Source organism: Amblyraja radiata, chromosome 6, assembly GCF_010909765.2.
Source record: "Amblyraja radiata isolate CabotCenter1 chromosome 6, sAmbRad1.1.pri, whole genome shotgun sequence".
Taxonomy (NCBI): domain Eukaryota; kingdom Metazoa; phylum Chordata; class Chondrichthyes; order Rajiformes; family Rajidae; genus Amblyraja; species Amblyraja radiata.
Window position 1 is genome coordinate 38,532,585 of NC_045961.1, and position 26,699 is coordinate 38,559,283.

A 26,699-nucleotide genomic window follows, 5' to 3' on the forward strand; every position below is an offset into this window, starting at 1 on the left:
TATACAATAGAGTTTATACACAAGTACAGCCCTCCAGTTCAACATATACCGAACCGAGTGTTCATGCTCTCTGATAAAGAAAAATCAGAGGCACAAGCTGAACTGGAGCGGCTTTACATAAAAGGTGTAATTGAGAAAACTCAACACGAACCATTAGAATTTGTGTACAATATATTTACCAAAATCAAAAAAGATGGTGGTTGTCGCATCATCATCGATCTGACAAAATTGAATACATTTGTACAATATATTCACTTTAAAATGGAAACCTTTGTTACTGCTAAACAATTAATTTCCAAAGGTTACTTCATGGCCAGCATCGATTTAAAAGATGCTTACTATACAGTGCCTATACGAGGTGACCACAGATGTTACTTAAAATTCAACTGGATGGGACAGCTTTGGCAGTATAAAGCACTGCCAAATGTGCTATCATCAGCCCCCAGGCTGTTCACAAAAATTTTTAAACCAGCCCTAGCGTTTCTACGGAAACGTAAACACATGGTCATGGCATATTTAGATGACATACTCATTGTGGGCAAAACTTTGGAATTGGCCATACAAACTGTAACAGCCACAAAACAGTTATTTGAAAAACTGGGATTTATCATCCATCCAGTTAAATCTAAACTAACGCCTTCCACTACTATGGACTATTTGGGGTTCACCATTGACTCAGTTCACATGACGGTGACACTACCTAAGGGAAAGGCTAGAGATTTAATAGAGGCTTGCAATAACCTCATTGACATCAGAAAACCATCCATCAGATTGGTAGCAAAAGTAATTGGTAAAATGGTGGCTGCTTTCCCAGCCACACAATTTGGACCTCTACATTACCAAAACTTACAGAGAGCAAAAATACAAGCACTCAAAATTAATGCAGGTCACTTTGACAGACCTATGAAACTACCAATCCAAGCCAAAATGGAACTAATATGGTGGATAGATAACATCTGGCTTTGTTCCAACCCAATCATTGTCAGTAACCCTTCCATGGTACTACAAACTGATGCCAGTGCACTTGGATGGGGAGCCACCAATACCATCACCAGCTGTGGAGGTAGATGGACTGCACAGGAGGCATCTTTCTTACTCACACTGGGCATAAACTACTTGGAAATGTTGGGTGCATTCCATGGCCTAAAGTCATATTGTACTGGGTCATATCACCAGCATGTTAGACTACAAATAGACAATACCACCGTGGTAGCATACATTAACCACATGGGTGGAAACAAATCGATATCATGTGACAATCTGGCTAATTCAATTTGGCAATGGTGTATCCAGAGAGATATTTGGATATCAGCCACTTACCTACCAGGAAGACTAAATTTAGTGGCAGACACCAGGTCACGCAAATTTAATGAAAACACCGAATGGATGTTGAACAAAAAAGTATTTGCTGATATTACAGCAAAATATGGAACACCAGATATCGATCTATTCGCATCCAGACTAAACCACCAGATACCAAACTATCTTTCATGGGAACCAGACCCTGGGGCAGCAGCGACAGATGCATTTTCGCTGCATTGGGGGAAATTGTTTATTTACGCATTCCCTCCTTTCTGCCTCATCAGTCGAGTATTAAGGAAAATACAACTAGACTCTGCGTCTGGTATTTTGGTAGTACCCGATTGGCCTACTCAACCATGGTTCCCAGTGGTACAAAACATGGTATTAGAACCATGTATTACCATCCCACATAGACCAGACTTATTGCTACATACCGTAACAGGGGATAGCCACCCATGCCATAAATATTTGAACTTATTAATTTGTAGAGTTTAAAAACACCACTACTACAACTGGGACTAACGGAGCGAACAGCGAACATGATCTCGGCAGCCCAAAGACAATCGACTAAAAAACAGTATCTGATCTATATCAGGAAGTGGGAAATGTACTGCCATAAAAACAACATCACCAACAGAAACATGAACATCACGTCTGTTCTGGAATATCTGGCAGGCCTCCACTATGATGAGGGGCTCAGTTACAGTGCCATCAACAGCGCCAGAAGTGCCCTGTTGACTTACCTATGGCAAGGGACAGAGCGTTACTCTGTAGGGACTCACCCACTGGTAACAAAGCTCATGAGGGGAATTTTTAATCCCCCAAAAACCAGGTACTCACAAATTTGGGATGTAAGCATTGTCCTGAAGACGCTCAGAAATTGGTCTCCAGCAACAGCTGTGTCCCTACACAGACTGACTTTAAAAACAGTCATGCTAATGGCATTGGTTACGGCACAGAGGGTACAGTCACTGCATAAACTTAGACTGGACAACATGACTTCCTCACCTGACAATATTACGTTCCACATCTACGAGCTAGTAAAGCAGAACAGACAGGGATCAGCAGGCCTCAATATACAATTTAGGTCATACCCTACAGATGACCGTCTCTGTATAGTTAGACACCTGTCATTATACATAGAGAAAACAAATATCCTAAGAGGGAATGAGAAGGGACTTCTGGTCAGCCACAAGCAACCACACAAAAGAGTGACGGTCCAGACCATCTCAAGATGGCTGAAACAGGTGCTTACACAGGCTGGGGTGGATACTAATATTTTTAAATCTCATTCCACCAGGGCTGCAGCTACATCGGCAGCAATACAATTGGATGTACCCATGGACCAAGTCCTCGAAGCAGCAGGATGGTCAGGGGAAAGAACATTCCAATTATTTTACAATAAACCAGTAATGAAACCTGGAACGTTTGCAGAAAACATTTTAAGTTCTGTAAATTAATTCAAACCCATAGAAGGGTTATAATTTTGTGTTAATAAATTTTATGATTTCAATGTCGAATACATGTCCAAATTATGTTAACACAATTCCTCCCACAGTCAAGGCAGACGTGATGCATGGACTCGTTTCCACGGCATGAAATCACAGAGCTTTAAAATCTTCACGTAGTCACTCACGTGACTCCGAAGTAAAATAGTGAGATTAAACGAGAATTTACCAGTTTGAAGTTTGATCTGTATTTTATGAGGAGTTACGATGAGGGATTACGTGCCCTCCGCTCCCACCCTTGATCATATACTTAACTGGTATCTCTTCTCTAATCTTACTATGTTTAGTCATTACAGTTATCTGTGATTTCACACCGCTGCTTTGAAGAATGACACGCATGCGTCCTGGCGGGGTTCTTCACGTAATCCCTCATCGTAACTCCTCATAAAATACAGATCAAACTTCAAACTGGTAAGTTCTCGTTTAATCTCACTATTAAACATATAAAACAGGTGCAGGAGTAGGCCATTCGGTCCTTCGAGCCAGCACCGCCATTCAATATGATCATGCCTGATCATCCAAAATCTATTAAGGTGTTTAAGGCAGAGCTACAGTCAATAAATAAGTGTCTGATGTAGGTAATCTTATTGTCTAGGTGTTCCAGAGATGAGTTTAGGACCAGGGAGTTGCCGTCTGCTGTGGACCTGTGTGACAGTCAGCAAACTGCAGTGGATTGGCAGTCTGGGAGGCTGGAGTTAATGAGTGCATTCCCTAGTCTCCCAAACCACTTCACGATGGTGGATGTCAGAACCATTAGACATAGCAACCTTTTTATTTGGATTGTAAAATCATGTCAGAGTGATTTTCACATTTTTATTACTTTCTCCTAGTAACTTTTCTAAAATCAATCTTCTTTGTCTTTTTTTCTTTCAATTAAATCCATCACTTAAGCCGTCGAAAATGCATTAGTCAGCATTTTGTTCATGGATAACAATCACTGAACTAGATAAAATATTAATGCCTTATTATTTAATACTGTAAAGAGGCCATGAAATGCAATAGTTATAGATTACTCAGGAAAAGTGGTGCCTTTTTGATATTTTGTATTTAGTTTTGACGATTGCTTTGCAGCTTCATTTTAATTATACCAAAATGGTACTTAGTCTGCCCTTAATTTTGACTGTTCTTTTCTCCTCCAGGTGATGGAGCAACTCTTCAAGACTATAACATTTGACATTCTTTCCAAATATCCAGAAGATGTTCAACTCTTCCACAAAGATGTTGCGCCAGGACAAGAGGTTTGCACATTATGCATCAAATTTTTACGTTGATATTTTCTTCACCAGTGTTTATAGAAGTGCGAAGATAAAGTTAATTGTAATCTTGTGACGTCAGCAGATAGACAGACCACTTATGGTCGAACCATGTCAGTGGTTACGAGGGCTGTCACGTGAATTCATCGGTTAAGGGGAGTGTCCTAGTACTTAAGCAGATCTCACCAAAGATCCTATAGCAAGCAAGGTAGACCACTCCTTCTAAATGCAATGGCCTGACGTGTAGTACGCAACGGAGTGGAACGTGGGCATTTTTTCATCCATTTCAGTAACCCGACCCGACTCGCAATGTAATCAGCGTTGCGGGGGAACAGTTTGTGTTAATAAATTATAATTCTGAAAATGAGGAGAAGATTTTTCCCAAATAACTTTTCTTTTTACGAGGATGTTTCCTTAACCGGCTTCCGTCTCCGCAATAGTATCCTATGGGATATTTGGTGCGGAGATGGAAGCCGGTTACAGAAATGGGGCCGAAAATTACCCATGAATCTGCCCATGACCGTACTACGTCTTTTTCGTCGAATGATCTATCTTGCTTGCTACAGGATCTTTGGATCTCATCTTGCGATCACCCCAGTCAACAGGTAGTTGAGCTCGAGACAACACCCTCGCTCAGATGCAACAGCAATTACATTATTATGTCAGAGGACCAAACTATATTTCGAACCTATTTTCCCACTGAATAAAGCAACTGTTTATTCACCACATTTGGTGCCGCTACAAACGGTATTTTTTGCCACTATTTTTTTTTCTTCTGTGCTTTGATCGGATTTTGTTAAAAGTTCCTGGTTTAATGAAAGTTTTCCACAGTGAAATACAAAATACTTGTTTACAATTTTGAATGGTTTCTATTTTTCTTGGAGCTTTGATTGTTTAGTGTTGGTACTGTAAAGATTTATCATGTGCACATGAGAAAACTTGGACATCCTTTGTGTTTAACTTATGAACATTTCTAATCACTTTTTATGGGTCATTACCCAAGAACATAAGAACTTGCATGCAAATATATATTTATGTAGGTTAACCTGTTCAGTTTCTGAGCTAGTATAATACTAAGAATTGTAAAATGATTCAGAGAAACGGTTTCAGATGTAATAACATCGTGGCTACATTAGCAGGATATGGTTATAATATATTTGGCTCCTCATCTGGTCATCCAAAGCATTACAGCTATCTGCATGGACAAGTCAGGAACACATTTCACTTCCTCTGTTTGTAGTATCCTTTAATTTCTGCAAAATGTTTTGTATCAAATCGGTAATCTCTTTAAAATAAAATAAGCCGGAGGAATTTAGCTATCGGGAGTATCAACAGAGAGAGAAGCTGTTACGTTTTTGTGTCAATGCCCTCATTTGCAGGGAATTCCAGAAATAAATAGATGTTGAGCAAATACCAAGATCAGAAAGGTGTGTTTGTAGTGCAGAAAAAGAACAAAAGAGTAGGTAAATCTAATGCAGTGGTGGGCCATGTGAGTGGTTGCGTGAAGTGATTTATTGACAAGGGATGATGATGCACATAAGGATAGTAATAATTATTCATTAAAATACCTGAACTGGCGAGCTTAAAACATTTTAGAAAAGCTGCTGCTCTACTTTCTGTAAAATGAATAATTTTATTTTTTATATTTTTAGGAGAGAGTAGAACGGATGCTCAAAAATCCATTTCAAGTGTAAGTGAATTACTTAAACACCTTGGCCATAATGCTTCTTATGAATTCACTTTTTGGTTTTGTTAAAGATATATATTGTTTTGGGTCTCTTCAATTCCACAGATGGCAACTTTTGGATTCATATTTTTACATATTATTTATGCAGATTCCTGTTTGACATTTTTAAATGGAACTTTAGCGCAATTGTAATCAGAGGAATATGATGGTCTTTAAATATAGGAATAGCTAATCTGAATGTTTATCCATGTTAAAACATGTTCAATGTAATTGTAATAATTTAATTTTTAGGCTTTCCTATACTGAAGCAATTGACATTTTGCAAAGAAGTACGGAATCCTTCAAGTTTGAACCCAAGGTACAAAAAAAGGCTTGAACATGAATTTGTGAGCATTTGTGCTACTTGATAACTAAAATGTAACCATAACTAATAGACTGCTTTTCCATTGCAACTGCCAAGCGTATTAAGGAAAAAACATTTCATTTAGCAGTACTGCTTTTGTTAATGGTTTGGCATATAGAGGTTTTAAGAGGATAATCTAAAAGATAAGATTCATTCAAAATGATGGTGCATTTAACAATTTCTATTTACTCCCCCTGTGGATCACTTTCTTTAATTATTTTTGCAAACACATTTGAAGAAGAAAAAAATAAACCTATGTTTTCTCACGGTATACATTTGTATACTATATGTGTAAGAAGTATATTGATATTTATTATTCACATTCGACGTTCTTTTTTTAGCTGTATTCACGTCTTCAGATCTTCAGTGTTCTTCCTCGGGCTATTTTCTTTTCTTCATTTACTTTATTCCCATATCAAAATTCTTAGAAAGACATAGACACAAAATGTTTAAGACATTTTGAATGCCGCAGCCAAATGGCTACAGCGGTTTTGTTGGCAGTGCTTGCAATTTTTTTAACACACAACCTATGGGGTACATACCGAAGATGGAGAAGCTGGAGTAACTCAGCGGAACAGGCAACATCTCTGGAAAGATGGGTGATGTTTCGACCCGAAATGTCACCCATTCCTACTCTCCAGAGATGCTGTCTATCCCTCTGAGTTACTCCAGCATTTTGTGTCCATCTTTGGTTTAAACCAGCATCTGCAGTTCCTTCCTACACTATGGGGTGCATAGACTTGTTTTGTTCATGGGATGAGACCCACTCTCCTGTATTTAGTTTTAATCTGTATCATGCTTTCATATAAGGAAGTCTATCGAAGAATGTTGATTGTTTTGTGCCAAATATTCTTCTTGCGTTGTTTCTGTGAGTGAATTATTTTAATAAATGACTGAGATATTTCTAATTATTGAAGAAACAACTCTTTTATTTGGGGGTTCCAGACTTATAATGTGTTAGAAAGACACTTTTGGAAGCATATCCAGTGCATAATTTGGCTTTTTTTTAAAGAGTTAGTCATACAGCAAGGAAACACGCCTTTCAGTCCAACCTGTCCATGCCAACCAAGATGCCCCATGCTGACCAAGATGCCCCATCTAAGCTAGTCATTTGCCCGTATTTGGTACACATCCCTCTGAACCTTTCCTATCCATGAACCTGTTCAATTGTCTTTTTAAATATTGTTATTGTACCTTCCTCAACTACCTCTTCTGGCAGCTTAATCCATATATCCACCACCCTCTGAGTAAAAAGGTTGCCTGTTGGGTCTCTATTACATCTTTTTCCCTCCCACTTTTAACCTGGGTCTTAATCCTATCCTGCTTAAAAGACTCCATGCATTCACCCTATCGATTCCCCTCATGATTTTCTACACCTCTATAAGATCACCTCTCAGCCTCCTTGTGCTCCAAGGAATAAAGTCTTAGCTTGCTCAAGTTCTCCCTGTAGCTCAGGTCCTTGAGTCCTGGCAACATACTCGTACATCTTCTCTGCACTCTTTCCAGACTAATAACATTTTTCTATTCTAACTTGCACATATGCTATTGGAAAGAAAAGTGTTTCATTAAATGGTGATGTTAGCCAATTTGAATCAAGCTAATATAAAATATTTCTGTCTTTATCTGATCTGCAGGAAATGCTAATCTCCAATTGCACTTTAACTACAATATCACATGCATGGGAGGTAGTTTAAGATGGCTAGTCTTTGTTTTTTGAAGTTTGAAAGTTATTTTTAAAGCATTTTAAAAAGTCAATTTACCATTTGGCTAAAAAAATGATCTTTATGTAGATTTGAAACGTGATTTACATCAAATGAGTGGATAGAACTGCCGACTAAATTCGTTAGATCTAGGTACATTAAATTAATGTTGAAATAACTATGGACTCATCTTTTACAGTGGGGCAATGACCTACAGACTGAGCATGAAAAGTATCTGGTGCAGCACTGTGGCGATATCCCTGTGTTTGTAATGAATTATCCTTATGACATCAAGCCTTTTTATGCCAGAGATAATCAGGATGGACCTCAACATACAGTAAGCAGCAAGAGTATGATTTATGTTGAGTGTGATTGTATTTAACATTACCCATTGATTCATACATTGAAGGGCCGAATGGCCTACTTCTGCGCCTATTGTCAATGTATCGATGTATCATTGATCCTCCAAATTTTGACTGCATTTGGGTATTTTTAAGCTGAATCTTGCCTGCAGCTGATGTGTACATAGCAATCATTTTAATGATTGGAAAATACTTTGAGAAGCCAAATGAAATAATAAATGTACTGAATTATGTTTCCTTGTTCACTTTGATTTTAACTGTCTTTGGAAATGAATCTGAACAGCATTAAGATGTCCATTGGAAATAATGATCGAAAAAGTACTTGCATTGGATGATATCATTGTTGATATGCATCCAAGCCAGGTGTAAACAGGGATAGACAGACTCTCACTGGATCCTGGTGCAGAGAGGTCTTTGTGGTGAATGAGTCTCGTGGGATGGTCCTGAGGCCTGGCCACGAGAGCATCTTGGACTGGTTTAGACAAAAGGCAAGGCTGGGCCCAACACTTTGTCACCTGGCAAGTTTAATCGTTTTTTGAATGTCTTTAATCATAATCATACTTTATTAGCCCAGTATGTTTTGAAACGTATGTGGAATTTGATTTGCCATATAGTCATACCAATAAAAAGCAACAAGACACACAAAATACATTTTAACATAAACATCCACCACAGTGACCACCACATTCCTCACTATGATGGAAGGCGAAATTTTTTTTAAATCATCTTCTCTTCTCTTTGTTCTCCCGCTGTCGGGGGCCTCGAACCTTCTGTTGATGGGACGATCTTGGCTCCTGTAGCATACTATCGATATACAATTCTTTTTACTGTTACATTGTTATTTCTGATTTTTTTTTTTCTTGCAACCCTATTGTCATGGATTTTCAACAAAAGTATTACGTATCGTAAAACATAAAAATGTTTATGGATGTGATTGAGTCTTCAATTCATTATGAGGGAAACAAGCTTGTTTGGTTATTTATTTCCCTTGAAGCTAGTAGTACAGGACATTTATTTTTAATTGCATTTTAGTAAATATTAAAAAACTTGAGTTTTGAAAACAATATTATCAGTGGGTTGCAATTTACCTGAGTGGCTTAGTAATGTCTATGTAAGGCATGTTATACATAACCCCTCTTCAAGCAAGAGAATTTGCCTTAATTTGAAGTACAATTTATAAACCTCTGTGTTCTATGGTATTGCTTGCTAGGTGGCAGCAGTGGATCTTCTAGTGCCTGGAATAGGAGAACTATGTGGTGGTAGTTTAAGGGAAGAGCGACTTGATCTGCTGCGATCCCGTCTAAAGCAGTAAGTGTAAATGCCATATGTACTTATTAAACACCAAAAACATTACTTGAATAATATTGTAAGTTTAACAGACACGTGTGTTAATTCTTTTAGGCTTTTATTTAATGTATTGCTTAAGAAAAAAGGTTTTCAACTGTGCATGTGGGCTGATTGCTGTAAAAAAAAATGAATTTTTAGTCCAAAAAATGACAGGATTGATTCATAATTGTTCACAATAATTCAGTGAAGTATTATTGAATGACAATTTTGAACAGTAAGTAAAATCTCAAGAAATGTATGTTTGTTCCTTTTAAAAATAATCTGCCCTTGTCCAAAGTATCCAGTAATCTATTTCAACTTTAGGAAGAAATTGGGCATGTTATTGATGGCAATTAACACATCTAGCTTCTTAATTCCCCCTCTGTCCTCTGTGCAGCATGTATTACTCTTGCATCTTACAATTTGTAATGTCAACTAACCACGGGTTATATATGACCAATAACCATTAACTAACGCAAGAGTTAGCTCTGCTTTCATTTTGACTGTATTTGAACTGTGCATAGGTTATTAGATTGGAACATTTTCCTTGGTAAGTACTGCAAATTGAAACTAGAAATTTCAGTTTCATGTGAGCACTTCCCTCCGACATGAAGTTGAATATTTTGAGGTAGAACACCCATATTTAAACAGTTGGGGGAGGTGATTCAGCTGATTCAACTTTTCATTCAACTTTCATGAATGTAGAATTTTATCGTTCATCTGACGAATGTATCTAAATGAGATAACTTTACTTAAACTAGCTATATTATTTCTCATCACTCACCCCTCGTACATAATGCACTTTTAATTATGCAGTGTTTCTGTGAATTTGAGTAAAGTGGCACTCTATCCGAACTCTTGAATTTTATATAACTAACAAACTTGAATCAGGAGTACTAAAACTAGTTCCATTGTTTTTCTATGCAATCAATGTAATCAACAAACAAGGGGGACATTGGGTCCATTTCAACAGCCATCGGCTATTGCGTCAATCTTATCGCCCACTCCTTTTCCATGTTCCTCTCTAACTAATGCTCTTTTACACGCTCATCATCTCCCCACTGATCCAAGTGAAGAAATAATTTATAGGAGCCAATAAAGCTCCCAGCATGTCCTTAAGATGTGGGAAGAAACTGGGGCATTCAATAGACAGCCATGCAGTCTTAGGGAGAACCAGCATATTCTACACCACCACCATCTCGAGGCACTGTAGAACCTGGGTCTCTGGAGCTCTGCTGTGGCGACTTTTACTTTGCCTCCATTCTGCCCTTTAGAAATATGAACTCTAACTCCCCTGTTTCATATTTTAGGGTTGGAATATAAATATCAAACTTTGAGTGGTCTTTCACGCACAAGCAATAATTTTGAAAAATTGCTGCAGCAATTAAGAATGTCATTGTTCTATCTGGGACATATGACAATGAAACACTCTTGGCTCTTGTAATCAGGCTATCATGGCATGCAGTGCCCTCCATAATGTTTGGGACACAGACCCATCATTTATTTATTTGCCTCTGTACTCCACAATTTGAGATTTGTAATAGAAGAAATCACATGTATTTAAAGTGTACATTGTCAGATTTTAATAAAGGCCATTTTTATACATTTTGGTTTCACCATGTAGAAATTACAGCAGTGTTTATACGAAGTCCCCCCCATTTCAGGGCACCATAATGTTTGGGACACAGCAGTGTCATGTAAATGAGAGTAGTCATGTTTAGTATTTTGTTGCATATCATTTGCATGCAATGACTGCTTGAAGTCTGCGACTCATGGACATCACCAGTTGTTGGGTGGCTTCTCTGGTGATGCTCTGCCAAGCCTTTATTGTAGCCATCTTTAGCTTATGCTTGTTTTGGGGGTTAGTATAAAAGGCATGCTCAATTGGGTTCATCCTCTGTATTTCTATTCATGAAGTCTTCGGCGGACAGTGGTCATTGACAAATGAACACCTGACTCCTGAAGAGTGTTTCTGATCTGTCGGACAGATGTTTGGGGATTTTTCTTTATTATAGAGAGAATTCTTCTGTCATCAGCTGTGGAGGTCTTCCTTTGCCTGCTGGTCCCTTTGCGATTAGTAAGCTCACCACTGCTCTCTTTCTTCTCAATGATGTTCCAAACGGTTGATTTTGGTAATCCTAAGGTTTGGCTGATGTCTAACAGTTTTATTCTTGTTCCTCAGTCTCATAATGGCTTCTTTGACTTTCATTGGCACAACTTTGGTCCTCATATTGATAAACAACAATAAACGTTTCCAAAGGTGATGGAAAGACTGGAGGAAAGACTAGGTGCCGAGAGCTCTCTCATACTTGCATTAAGGAGGCATTTAAATACACCTGAGCAATTACAAACACCTGTGAAGCCATGTGTCCCAAACATTATGGTGCCCTGAAATGGGGGGGGACTATATATAAATACAGCTGTAATTTCTACATGGTGAAACCAAAATGTACAAAAATAGTATTTAATAAAATCTGACAATGCGTGCTTTAACCACAGGTGATTTTTTTTTTCTATTACAAATCTCAAATTGTGGAGTACAGAGGCAAATAAATAAATGATGGGTTTTGTCCCAAACATTATGAAAGGCACTGTAGATGCATTGTAAGAATTCACAATGTTCTTCTTTTGACCCTGCAATGTCATGTACAAGAATGTATTACATTTGGTACAGAGATGTTTGTAAACCCTAGACATAATACCTTGGCCAGCCTTCATATTGTAATTAAAGATGCATTATCATCCGAGTGGTGAAGTGAACAGTAATTGAATCTTAGAGTTTTCTTGGTTCTCATTGTGACCTCTGTCTCCAAGCAGCCTTGCTTGAGCAATGAAACCATCAGAGCACTTCAGAGTCGAATGTTTGTGTGTTATTTTTATTTTATTAACTTGAGCATATGAGAGAGATTACTGATTGGCTTTATGGTCAATCAATATTCACAGTGGTTTGGGGTCCGCTGGGGATGTCACGGACAGCTGTGAGAAACTCCCAGGAATTTATCCAGAGCATTACCAATTTCATATACTTCGCCAATCTGTTTTTAGCAAAATAAGTTTAGGTGGAGTGTTTTGTTGTTTAAAAGAGAATGCATATTCATTAAAATTCCATTCATCTGCTTTTTGAAATCACAATGGTTTAGCGGCCTAAGAAAACATAAGAAATGTTTCTTGCATTTTCTTACCAATTCATCGGGCCCTTGTCCATCACTTCTTATAAACCTAGCAAACTCACCTCTGCCTATTTTCCCTTTAATGTCACAAGGCCCTGTTTTGCTATCTCTTTAATCTCACTGGTTCACAAAAAAAAAGATACCACTGTGTAACATCTTGGAGAAAAAGTGAAGTAAAAGTGGATTGTGGATTGAAGTAAATGTTTCCTATGCTGTGCGTCCAGGACTTGGAATCTATTTATTAGTTCCAGGGTTCAGATGAGATGCATCAGTGACTCATTGGAAAAGAAGAGGCAGCCCTTATTTAGAGTCATAGAATGGAAGCAGGCCTTTTGGCCTAACTTGCCCATGCTGACCCTATCCAAAATGGAGGATTTGGTGCTGGCCACCACTAGAACATGTCATACTGTAGCCATAGCACAGTGATCCTTTCAAAGATGTCATACCTTCATACATAATTACCCTAGTATCCCATGCCGTCAACCAACATGGAAATGGCCCCTTTGGCCCAACCCTGCCGACCACAATGCTTCATCTACACTATTCCCACCTGCCTATGTTTGGCAGATTTCCCTCTGAACCTTTACTTTCCATGCACCTGTCTTAATTTCTTTTAACTGTTATTATAGTACCTGCCTCAACTACCTCTGACAGCTCGTTCCCTATACCCACCACCTTGTGTTCTCCTTCCATCTTTTCAGATTTACAAACTGCAGGTAGTCAAGCATACATGCTTACATCTGCCCACTCCTACTGAATTACAATCTTGCTATATTCCTTCTTAATTTTGGACACAGAAGAACAGTATTCTGAATGTGGAAGAATACCAATAGAGTGAAGGTTCGCAGTTTCAATTTACACTCATTGCCACCACACCAGCTACTGGAATAACATAAGTAAAATCTCCTTCTGGTGAGATATCATGCTTAAGCTTGCCTGCATTGTAGAAAGGGAGAAGGTGCAGATATCAAATCAATGTAGGGTGATGTCACGAGTTTTGTTGCAGAGAGCTTTGATGTATCCTGCAGTGGGAGTAGGGACTAAGCACAGTGGAATGGTTATTGTATTGAAAACGTGCCAAAAATTCAGTATTTAATGTCAAGAAGTCTGGCATCAACTCGGCTTAGGACTTTGCTCATCCTTTGCAGAGTGGAAGAGCATTTAAAGCCAATTTACACACATCTGAAACCAGCCACAATGCAATGTTGCAGCTTTCATCGCTGCACAGGCAGCAATCCATCTAACACTTGGAATACATCTTGAAGCTGTACAAAAATCATTAGGCGTGATCTTTGGAAGACTGGCATCTGGAAAAGTAAAAACACTAACAACAAAATAAATTAAGATATTTTAACATATGGAATTTTCTGGTCAGCTCAGTTTTGTGGTACTGGATTACTGTCAACATTTTTTTAAAAATGTCAAATAAAAAATCCAGTATATAAAAGTCACTAGTTTGAAATCTATGTCTTGACTTTTGGGTGATTTAATTGAATATCATCTTGTTTACCTAATAATCAATTTTCTTTTATGGCGCATTTCATGATTTTATGTTATTCCTTCCAGTTTCATTTCAGCAATTATTCTCAATACTTCCAAAGGTTGATAATTCATCTGGACGAATGCAAGGTTTGCATTCCTGTTTCCTCTTGACAGTTATTCAACAAATTATCTTGTAGCCTCATTTGTTATCTGGTGAAGTCGAAAGCAGCTGCATGTGCTATTGCCTGCTTTTATACTTCAATATCAAGCGTTACTTTGAAATGCAACTGGTCAAGACAAATACAAATGGGATTTTTCTTGATGAGGACAAAATCTCCCCGCTCTGTTGTCCTTTTGAGAAAATTGGTCATAGATTGGATGGGGAAGAGGTCACTATGTACTACATGGGACCTGTACTACATAGGACCTGTACTACATGGGACCTGAAATGGCAAATAAAAAATGTATTCTTCAAGTTTAGAAAAATGTGTTGTGATGCGACAGCAAAAGATTGAGCCATACTTTGTTCTGTTGCAGGCATGGTATTCCAGACTCGTATCAATGGTAAGGAGTTTAAACTGTATTCATAAAATTGTAACACAAAAAATGCCTAAACTTCTGATAGAAGTATAATTATAATATCTGTTTTCTTTTCAAATTAGAGCTTTGTTTGAATTCCTGAAATTGACCAATCTACCCACAAGGCCATTGACAACTTTCATTGACAACTTTCTCTTCCTTATCCAGTTCACAGAAACTCTCCAGCTACCTGCTTTCTTCCATTTACCCAAGAAAGTAAACCTCTTCTTTGAATACTCATTCCATAAAAATACCTTCCGTCTCTCATCAAACATCTTCATTCCTACTCTTACTGTTGGCCATTCCTCCCATCTCATAATAATGTATATGCCTCATGCTTTGAGACAACGCTGAAAATTCTAGTTTATTGTCAACTCTACCAGGGTACAGTTAAAAGCTTTTGTTGCGTGCTAGCCAGTCAGTGGAAAGACAAATCATGATTACAATTAAGCCAGTAGACAATAGGTGCAGGAGTAGGCCATTTGGCCCTTCGAGCCAGCACCGCCATTCAATGTGATCATGGCTGATCATCACCAATCAGTACCCCGTTCCTGCCTTCTCCCCATATCCCCTGAATCCGCTATTTTTAAGAGCCCTATCTAGCTCTCTCTTGAAAGCATCCATAAAACCTGCCTCCACCGCCCTCTGAGGCAGAGAATTCCACAGACTCACCACTCTTTGTGAGAATAAGTGATTCCTCGTCTCCGTTCTAAATGACTTACTCCTGATTCTTAAACTGTGGCCCCTGGTTCTGGACTCCCCCAACATTGGGAACATGTTTCCTGCCTCTAGCGTGTCCAAGCCCGTAACAATTTTATATGTTTAAATGAGATATCCTCTCATCCTTCTATACTCCAGAGTGTACAAGCCCAGCTGCTCCATTCTCTCAGGATATGACAGTCCTGCCATCCTGGGAATTAACCTTGTAAACCTACGCTGCACTCCCTCAATAGCAAGAATGTCCTTCCTCAAATTAGGGGACCAAAACTGCTCACAATACTCCAGGTGTGGTCTCACTAGGGCTCTGTACAAATGCAGAAGGACCTCTTTGCTCCTATATTCGATTCCTCTTGTTATAAAGGCCAACATGCCATTCGCTTTCTTCACTGCCTGCTGTACCTGCATGCTTACTTTCATAGACTGAGGTACAAGGACCCCCAAATCCCGTTGTACTTCCCCTTTTCCCAACTTGACGCCATATAGATAGTAATCTGCCTTCCTGTTTTTGCTACCAAAGTTTTGCTACCACATTAAACTTCATCTGCCATGCATTTGCCCATTCCCCCAACCTGTCCAAGTCACCCTGCATTCTCATAGCATCCTCCTCACAGTTCACACTGCCACCCAGCTTTGTGTCATCTGCAAATTTGCTAATGTTACTTTGAATCCCTTCATCCAAATCATTGATGTATATTGTAAATAGCTGCGATCCCAGCATCGAGCCTTGCAATACCCCACTAGTCACTACCTGCCATTCTGAAAGGAACCCGTTAATCCCTACTCTTTGTTTCCTCTCTGCCAACCACTTCTCTATCCATGTCAGCACTCTACCCCCAATACCATGTGCCCTAATTTTGCCCACTAATCTCCTATGTGGGCCCTTATCAAATGCTTTCTGAAAGTCCAGTAGGTCTTGTATTTACTGAGACTTGCAGACTTTTACAATTATTTTCATGGTAAGGGACAGTTTCTTTCCAGCTGTTATCTTTATCTTGCACTAAATGCTAATCCCTTAATCATGTATTTGTATACTGTGAATGGCTCAATTGTAATCATGTTTTGTCTTTCCACTGTCTGGTTAGCACACAACACAAGCTTTTAACTGTACCTTGGTACAGATGACAATAACTTAAAATTGAACTGAATCTGAACTGTCTAACTTCTGGCCAAAGGCATTGTGCCAACAAGCTGCACCTTACCTCCACTTATTCTCATAACTGCAACAAGCTCATGAAATTCTTCAACTGTAAAATTGAGAATATAAGACTACAATACATCTTCCTCTTACCTCAACTTTCTCATCTGCTTTAGTTTTGATTTTAAATCATTTTAAATTAATTTTCCCGCCTACTCCCTACATTCTCCAAATTTTCTCTTTCATGTGATCAACCTCCTCACTGTTTGTCCTTCCTGTTAACTGACATTGGTACAGTATCCTTTCCTGTTATCTTTTATATTTAACCTTGGCAAAGCTCGGCAGCGCTGAATTTTAAATCTTCTGTCCATAGACGCATGCACAAACCTGAAACTGAGTTGTAACTCCCACACAATCCATCATTTAGATAACTCCAATGTTGTACAAATTGGGTGGTTTATCATTTTATTTTCTTTAATCCAGTTACATGCATCAAAACTCTTTTTCTTACAATTTTTCTTTTCAAGCCCAACTAAAGGATTTGCTTCTTATGTTTGGACAGCAGTGTACAATCCCATAAAATCTAAAAATGTTTACGTCTAATTTAATAAAAATATTTGATTCTGCAATAATTTTGCCAAATAGATGATTTCACAAAGTAGATGTGATCTTACTTAATGCAATTCTCAGCTTTAATTGACACATCACTCATGTTGTTCCTGATGCTTCTGTTTTTGAATTTAATTCATTTTTTGTAGGTATGAGGAAGTTCATCAGTTTGGATCAGTGCCACACGGAGGATTTGGAATGGGATTTGAGCGTTATTTGCAGTGTGTCTTGGGTATTGAGAACATTAAAGATGTTATTCCATTTCCAAGATTTTCTCACTCTTGCATTCTATAGTAATTTTGTATAGGGATTAATGATATTTTTTCAAAAAGTTTTCATTTAAATAATAGATTTCAGATTTGCTAACTAGTATGTTTTCGACTGTACAGTATATTAACTGAAATATTATGTATTTATGTTTGCATTCAATACCGAGGAATGTGAGTAATCTTGTAATCAAGCATCAAAATAAAAAGCATATAAATAAAATGGAAGTAAAAAATCAAAACTGTTTAGTGGTAACAATTATTGTCCTCGTTTCTCATGAATGTTGGAATACTCAACGATATTCCCATTTTATACCCTCTTAACTGCATCAAAAGCTTACAGGAAATTCTCACATCAGACTACAAATTAGGCTTGCACTTGATTGTTGCATTGAGCAAGCTCCATGCTGTTTGAAGTGCTGTCTGTCAGATAACATTTTAAGTCTGCTCTAAGGTAAAAGTTCCCAAAATGTTCTTCCAACGGAAGCCCGTGCATACCAGACTTTCTTGGATGAGTAGATGATGTTGTTGTTGGTCTTATTTAGAGTATCATATGTTGCAATTTCATCAAGGTATATTTATGAGTGTTCGTAAGCAGTTTATAAGCACTCACAATCCCTCTTGACTCACTGGGCCCCGTTTCCCGCGCTCCCTGTCCACTGACCTAGTTAACTGGGAAATTTATTTTACTATTGTGTAAAACCTTATTTAAAAACATTGTGGTGATACATTAATAGGAGCATTATCTAATGGTCTAGAAAATCTACTGTACTATGCTGGATTTATTATAACACTCAATGTATTTATTTTGTGATTTTAGTACATATTTTATTATACTGTGCACCGTTTGTTCCAATTACATTTATTTTGTAAAAAAATGTGAATGTGAATTATACATGCAGCATACTGTGGCAAAAGCAGCAGTTTGAAAACAATATATACCAAAATAATTTGGAGTGAAGGAGTGTAATGCATTTTTGTAAATGTAGAATTTTGAGAAGCGTTAGAAGGATGAAAACAAAGGATCAAAGTGAAAATATAAGTGAATAGACAGTGTAAGGCCAAAATGGTAATGGCTTTAGGGCAAAAGTGTAGGTGAAAGAATACCAATGAGGCCAGAGTGAAAAGAATAGTCAACTGGCAAATGAGGTTTAAAGAAGTTACAGAAACAGAGTAGGTGAACCCCTGAAAGATTTTTAATTAAGTTCAGTTTTTGAATTTGGTATTTTGAATCTTAGGCTTGAGAAGCTAATAAAAGTGATTAAGAAAGGATTTGATGTGGATGTTACAATCCATGTTTGACAAAACCTAGGAATCCAGTGAACATAATGCTCAAGGAGTCAATCCTGGTGTTTCCTCAAGGAAAGGGATTAATCGAGTGCAATAGTTGTATGGATCAGTACACGATGCAGACCCAAATAATGTATAGGAAGGAACTGTAGTTGCTGGTTATACACCGAAGATACATACAAAATGCTGGAGTATCCCAGCAGGACAGGCAGAATCTCTGGAGAGAAGGGATGGGTCATGTTTCAGATCTGAAGAAGGGTCTCGACCCGAAGTGTCACCCATTCCTTCTCTCCAGAGATGCTGCCAGTCTGTTGAGTTACTCCAGCATTTTGTCTATCCCAAATAATGTATTTGTTTTCAACAAATATTGTTTCAGCATTATTTAATCAATGATATTGTTAAAAGTTGCTTTTCCAACCTAAAAGACGAAATTTAAATCTACTAAAATCAGCATACATTATCAGTGGCAGTTACAAAACGTACATTTCCTGGTGGACTGTTGGATATGCTGTAAAGCCAAGAAGCTTGTAAATCAAATATTTTCTTCATGTATGAAACCCATCAACATAAGATTGCTTTGAATGGACAAATATAGTTAAACAGAATTTTGCCTAAATTGCAAATCTGGCAACGAGGATGCTTTTTTTTTCATAACTAGCCAAAGATGCCTTTGTTGCCCCTGGAAATAATTTGAATATGATAATTGTGGCACTTTGGTGCTACACAGGCGAAGAGCATTTTATATTCCGTTGGCATTATGTGAATCTGCAAGACTAGCCCAAGAATCCATTTGACCCACAATGTCCATACTAGCCCTCTGGAAATCAGTCCCTTCAGCCCACAACACCCGTACTAGCCCTCCAGAAAGCCCCCCCCCCCCCCCCCCCCCCCCCACTGACCACCGCCTGAAGCCGTCCCCCGGCTGCAGGATGCTCTCCCCTCCCCCACCGGCCCACAACAGCTCCGCCTGAAGCCGTGCCCCTCCCCAGGCTGCAAGAGCCACAACAAAAAAGAATGGACTGTATAAATCTCTTTAACATTAACTGTTGTTATATTTTAAGGGTTATTCACATTTTAAGCTTTAATAAATCCCTTTTCCACTTGCCGTGCCCATCAGCTGCCAGAGAGCCGCTAGGAGTGGATGGGGAAGGGGGATTTGAGTGGAAGATGGAGTGCGTGGGGGGGAGGGCAAGGGGCAGAGTGGGGGGGTGAAGGGAGGAGGGGGGGGGGAATCAGGGGCGTCACAACGGGAACCCGTCAGCCGCGCCTGTGCATGAGTGGTGGAATATTGGAATTGGTGGAGAGGTGGAATATTGCATTGGGGGACCAGCCCTCCCGTGTGAGAATGGGACCCAATGGATCCCACTTAGTCTAATATATTACTAAAACTCTTTTTGTCTTGTGTGATTCATGCTGTGAATAACGCCAAAACGGTACACGATAGCGCTAACATTTTTGGGCCACCTTACTCACAATTGTCTTCTGGTGTGTTTTTATCCAGTTTCGTTCAAATTGGTTATATTTTACGTTATTAACATTTTAAAATTTGCAAAACCCCAATTTGAGAAAAATGTCTTCCCTGTGCTTACAGCTATGATGTCACAATGGGATTGTAGCCCTGCTCGCAACAATGTTGCTATTCCAATACACTGAGTTCTGTTAGCTAGCAAGTGCATTTTTTTTAAAGTTTAAAATGAGGGAGGGGAAATAAGGCGAAATGAGCAGCCCCTGTGCAGTTGGGGGCTATCTATGGGGGCTATGGGTGAGTGGTTGACTATTGCCTTGGGGAACGGGTTGCGTTGGAGGACCAGGCCTCCTGTGGGGGCTATGGGTGAGTGGTGGAATATTGCGTTGGGGAACAAGGCTTCCCGTCTGACAGGGACCCAACGGGTCCCACTTCGTAGTACTAACTATTTCTTATTGGCATTTTCTTCAAACCTGGACTTAGTTTGAAGCTCTTCAAGATATTTTCCAACCAGCACTTCATGGTCTCTTTTTTTATTGGATATTTGACAAGGAAAGACCAAACTTTAGTACTGAATAAAATAATGCAAATCGGGGTGTAGAGGGTGATCATGGCAGGTGCTTTTCCACCCTGACTCATATGTTGCAGGATGTGCACTGACATCAGAATAGAGGGATGATACTTGCTTTGCTGAGTATGAAAAGTATGTTTCAATGGAAGTAATGTGATGCCTTTCAAAAGGGAAGTTTGGCATCAGGGTAAGAGCTGGCTGCAAGCAGCTGTACAAGTTGCTCTTGCATCCCAGCGGGGAGTGGGTGTGGTGGAATGACATCAAGACAAATAGTTAGATTGTGCATATTTTTAAAAAGTACGGTTTTAATATTTGTAGTGGAACTGTATACAATCAATCACCTTTATCAGCATTTATCGGATCTGTGCTTTATACAAATTGTATTCCAATAACAACTATCTCTCCAGACATGCCTGTCCCGCTGAGTTACTCCAGCATTTTGTGTCTACCTTCGATTTAAACCAGCATCTACAGTTCTTTCCTATAAAGCTACGTGGTTGACATTGCAATGTCATTAAAAAAAAGTTACATTTCTTAATCTTAAAATAGCAAAAAATAACATGACATTGTAATTTTAAATAGATTTGTGTACAGCACCATGTAGTGTTATTTTATTCCAAAACGTAAACAAGATGTTTCAAAGGAATGTGATCTTTCAATTAAATACCAATCTAAAAATAAATCTCAGGTCATCGAATTTTGATAGGTTAGCGCATTTGAACATATTTTAAATAGTTTTATTATCTTAAAAAGTCTGCATTAAAATCTTGTCTGCTTACTCATAGTTTTTCAGACGTTTACATAGAAACGTGTGCAATATATTCCAAAATGCACCACAAATCACATTTTGTGATGTAATCTTACATTACGCCATCTATGATTTACCAGATGATCATCCTTCATCTGTTGTTTTTAAGATGTCAGTTAAATGCAGAACTTCTGAGTGACTGCGTTGAATTGGGCGCTTCAGTGAGATCAGTGAATGCAGATGGTCTGAGTGACGATGAAGACCGCGATGCCAAGATCTATACAACACAACGTGTGAATATTATTTCGCTGCTGGGCCGTTCCAATGGTACAGTGAAATGAACCGGTACAATGAAATGGCTGGGATGCAGTTACTGTTTTCCAATAATCCCTGCAAACAATGTGGGTGGCTGCGAAGAGGTGGCGATTACTCTGTTGAAAAGCCACTAAACCGCACTTAATGTGTTTCAACTCATGTTAATTAGCAGCTAGGGCGGGGTAGCAGAGAATTGCTGGTGCTAATCAGCACCATCCAGAATAATTGCTGCTACGGCGAAGACGTCGGGATAAGGATTTTCTTTTTGGCAAATATCTGCTTTCAAAAAAAAACTTTCTTTCTTGTTAATCGATTTTCTTGACAATAGCTGGTTCTGGCTGCAGTAACCATATTCGGAAATGTTCTGCAGAAGTGCTCGGTCTTCATACATAATCAGAGAATGGAACACGATTCTGTCATAACAATGTTTACAAGCGTATCCCAAACACAACTTCAAAAAACACGCCCCTTAAAGGCCATATCCACCCGAGGAAGGGAAATGCAGATTTAACAATACTAAATCGGTGATATTTTCTGAATTGGGAATTGCGAGGACATGCAAAACCCGTGAGCCTTTCGGACGCAGTCCTTCCAATGCCCTGACCATTTAAACATGTCAATTGTTCTAGATTTATAATCTCCTCTTCTGGTTGATGGCAATGTCACTGGGATTCACCTTTAAGATGCCGAGAGCTGAGCTGCACTGGATTTGAAACTGGGACGCTCTGCAGCTGTAGTAATCTCTCTCCACCCCCCCCCCCCCCCCCCCCTTACTGGACCACCCCTCAGCCAGTACAGGGCAATCCATGCAAAGATCGATTTTTTAAAAATTAGTTAAATATTTTTCACGAATAATTAATGCAGTACAAGTTTTATTTCAACGTGCCCGTGCCAAGAGGCGGAGTTCTCCTTTAAAGGCAGGGTAGGCGGGGCGCGGCTCAACCCGAAACAACAGCTCTGCTCGCTACTTCCTACATGAGCCCGGCATCTGGGAAGAGGAGTTTCGGGGCTGAGTACGGTTGCAGTTTCAACGGACCTATTTATCTGCAACTTTGCAGAGGCAGCCCTCGATATAAGGAGGAAGAAGAACAGAAGGAAATCTGCCAGGGTCTCAGTGAATGTGAGCGCGCCGTCCTGACGATATTTCCCGTTGGTCAGGATGAGCGGAGGAGAGGTGGTTTGCTGCGGCTGGTTGAGGAAATCCCCACCAGAAAAGAAGTTGAGGCGATATGTGAGTAACAAATTTAAATAAAATGATCTCCGGAGTGTTTCTAAGCCTTGGCGTTTTCGGAGCACACACGGCATTAATGCCAGGTGTCCTCGCCCTTTGATGTGTGCCGAATGGCAGCTGATCAGAGGAGAACAAGTTGACGGGAGGCAGTGTAGTGTTCGCATCCACATGCTGGCTGGCTGGATGCAAAATAAAAACAATACAAAGGGGGTTGCCTGAGTTCCTGACGGTGCTGTCATGATCCTTGTTAGTGTTGGGCTCCACTGCCAAATGTAAACAATAAAGCTGATACTGATTTAGGCTGCATTTTCAAAGAATATTGGCTTTGAAAGTAGCCACCACTTATTGTTCAGTCTTGTTGTTGCTCTTTTGTTAAAGGGGTTATAATGCAAAGTGACCTGGTCTCGGAATGATGTGGGCTTGGCAGCACCTGCTCTGGTCAAGGCGCAGGATGTAATGATTCCCGTCTGGTCTCCGGCTGATGCAGTTTTCCAATATTTTCTGGGCGTTGATATAAATTTCCCTTCTCTAGAAGGTCGCATTGGGTTAGAGCGTAACTAGAAAGGACGCGTGACGCTTAAACATGTATTCGAAATTCACTCTATAATGGTCTGTACCGAGACTGTTATCCAAGAAGGAAGAGGGAGAGTGTGTCTGTGTCTTTTATTTATTATTAACATTGGACAGCAGTTATTGCCCCTCGTGGGGCGATGGCTTATTTCTGCATCTGGGTTATTTTAACTGTCCCCATGTAAATGTACAGCTGTATTGTTCCTCCTTATGTTATGCAGTGTTGAGGTTATTCGAATCATGTTACAGTTTCTATCACGTCTTGATTCCGGTACTAGTTCCCTGGGAAAGACTTCCCCTATTTGTTCTGGTCTCGTTGACTTTTGGCTGCCCTCGCGCGCTAGGTTTGCAGTTTATCTTTATCTTTGTCAGGTCGCCCCTCTATAACCACCCTCCTTTGTCTCGGCGCGAAGTAATCTCAATAAATCCTGCTCCTTGACCGCTTCTACTTAATTCCGGGCTGCACCAGATACGGGCGGCTGTTGCCAAATTGACCTTCGAAATCTCGAAATGAAAGGTGGATTCTATTGAATTATTACAGTCGCTACAGTTACAGCATCGGTTTGCAAATATGCAGATGTTGAACATGGTCCATTTCAATCCTACCGTGATCGCAGTCATTGCCACACGTGGGTTTGAACCTAATAGACTTGCTTGGGTGGTACCAGCTGAGCTATTGAGCATCCCTTTAGTTTACCTGATTTGCTTTCTACGCCAGGGTCATTCTTGGTCACCTACTGGTGAGTCCTGGCAGCACATCGTTTTCCATCCTGGGAGTGATTTATTGCATGGTTGAAAGGGGAGTCAATACTTTATTTCAAAGGAGGTTTAAACTTTGTGGAAAAGTGTAATCTTGGATGCTGCACATTTTGTCACGGTCCAGAAAAATGTATTGCAACATGCCTCAGTTTCACAACTAATGAATGGTAGCTTAAAGGGTCCCAACCCTAAATGTCACCTATCCCTATCCTTCAGGGATGCTGCCTGACCCGCTGAGTTACTGCAGTATTTTGTCTCTGTTTTCCCCCATTGTTTGTTTCAATATTCATGACTATAAGTATAAGATTGTTTATTTTCTGCATAAATATCTTAGTATTGTCACGTGTATTGAGCTCCAGTGGAAAGATTTTTGCATACTATCCAGTCAAAGAAAAGACTACATAAATACAATCAAGCCTCCCATTCTGTACAGTAAAAGGATAGAGTACAACATTTAGTGCAAGATAGAGTTAGATTAAAGGTCATAGGTCAGTTTATTGTCACGTGTACCAATTAAGGTACAGTGAAACTCGAATTACCATGCAGCCATACAAAAAAAAGCACCAAGACACACAGCTACATAAAAGTTAACATAAACATCCACCACAGTTGATTCCCCACATTCCTCACTGTGCTGGAAGGCAGGCAATAAAGTCTAATCTTCGTCCTCTTTATTTTCCTGCGGTCGGGGCAGTCGGAGCGATCGAAGCTCCCGCGTCAAAGGTCTCTAATGAGGTGAATGGGAGGTCAGGACTGCACTCTAGCTGATGAGATGACCATTCTTTTACCTGATAACAGCTGGGAAGAAGCTGTCCCTGAATCTGGATGTATGCGTTTGTGGATTGGAGAGGGGAGAAGAAGGTGTGACCAGGGTGAGACTGGTCCTTGATTACCCTGGTCATAATGCCACTGCTATTATGCAGCCTGTATGACTGACATTCCTCATAGATTTACACCATTCAAGTAGTTCATGGTTTGTTCTTCATTTGTTATCCCTGTGCCTCATCACTGTTATTTCACTTGCTCAACTTGGAACATTATCAGTAACTTCTGTACATTTGAGGTTCTGTATGGTGAATGAAAGTGGCTGTTAAAAGCTGAGCCATTTTAGCTTTATGAAAGTTGATCTCCCAAGTGCAAATAAATATTTGAGAAACCTGCAGTGAATTTTGTTGAGCTGACTAGGACTCTATTAGGTTGAGCAGGCTAGTACTCTATTCCTTGTAGTGCAGGAGGATGAGGGGGTGATCTTGTAGAAGTATGCAAAATCATAAGAGGGAGTGGAATAGATCAGGTAAATGCACAGAGTCTCTTGCCCAGAGTAGGGGAATGGAGAACCAGAGGACATGGAATTAAGGTGAGGGAGGAAAGATTTAATAGCAACCTGAATGGTAACGTTTTCACACAAAGTGTGGTGGGTGTATGGAACGAGCTGCCAGAAGTGATAGTCGATGCAGGTGCTATCTCACCATTTAAGATGCATTTTGACAGGTCCGTGGATAGAACAGGTTTGGAGGGATACAAGCCAAATGCAAGCAGGTGGGACATGATGGCCGGTGTGGGAAAGTTGGGCCAAAGGGCCTGTTTCCCCATTGTATGACTCTAGGATTCTATGACTATGACTGAGAAGAGTCTGAAAATTCATTTTGTGTGACTTGTGTGTGAATTATTCTTTGATTCACTTGGGGAGCCATGTCATATGTTAAACATCTGAACCAGAGAGTTAAAACAATGGGCTATCCATCACTGAATTATTTTGAAATGTTTACTTTGCAGAGAAAGAATTGTAATTTGGAGTGTTATTATTAATAAAGATCTCGTGTTCTAACAAATGTGGTACATTGGTCCACGTGAATTGCTCCATGTAGCGGATTGCCAGAGAAAATGTACAGTCGTAAAATTAAAAAGATTTATATTTAAGCTTTTAAAAATCTTAGTGGTCCCATGGAAACTTTTCAAACTGGATTTTGTGCTAAGCTGTAGTTGGAGTTTATCCATTGATGTCTAAACCATGTGAGATAATCGACTAGACGGGTTCATATTTCTTGGTATTTATGCCTTCAAACCAGATCACCAATTTGGCTTATATCAATATTCAAGCATCACTCTGTTACATTAAACTATTTTTAAATCTGAGAATTATTTTGTTTATTACCATTTATGGATGTAGACAAAAACTTTTGGGTCACAGATCAGACAAGATCACATGAAACAATGGAAGTCTTGAGGGACAAAATAAACAGCTCTT

At 39.4% G+C, this 26,699-nt stretch overlaps 2 protein-coding genes across 4 annotated transcripts in view; both read left to right on the top strand.

Annotated features, from left to right (window-relative positions):
- Window positions 1-17,744, top strand: part of nars2 (asparaginyl-tRNA synthetase 2, mitochondrial) — a 60,534-nt gene extending 42,790 nt beyond the window's left edge. For both annotated transcript variants that reach the window (XM_033022551.1, XM_033022552.1), the window contains 7 exons: window positions 3,950-4,048; window positions 5,716-5,753; window positions 6,042-6,108; window positions 8,053-8,190; window positions 9,426-9,523; window positions 14,731-14,757; window positions 17,386-17,744. In XM_033022551.1, the coding sequence (XP_032878442.1) occupies window positions 3,950-4,048; window positions 5,716-5,753; window positions 6,042-6,108; window positions 8,053-8,190; window positions 9,426-9,523; window positions 14,731-14,757; window positions 17,386-17,530 (612 nt within the window). In that variant the 3' untranslated portion in view covers window positions 17,531-17,744. The remainder of the gene's footprint in view (window positions 1-3,949; window positions 4,049-5,715; window positions 5,754-6,041; window positions 6,109-8,052; window positions 8,191-9,425; window positions 9,524-14,730; window positions 14,758-17,385) is intronic.
- Window positions 17,745-22,681: 4,937 nt separating this feature from the next.
- Window positions 22,682-26,699, top strand: part of gab2 (GRB2 associated binding protein 2) — a 232,045-nt gene continuing 228,027 nt past the window's right edge. For both annotated transcript variants that reach the window (XM_033022553.1, XM_033022554.1), the window contains exon 1: window positions 22,682-23,122. In XM_033022553.1, coding sequence (XP_032878444.1) covers window positions 23,051-23,122 — 72 coding nt within the window. In that variant the 5' untranslated portion in view covers window positions 22,682-23,050. The remainder of the gene's footprint in view (window positions 23,123-26,699) is intronic.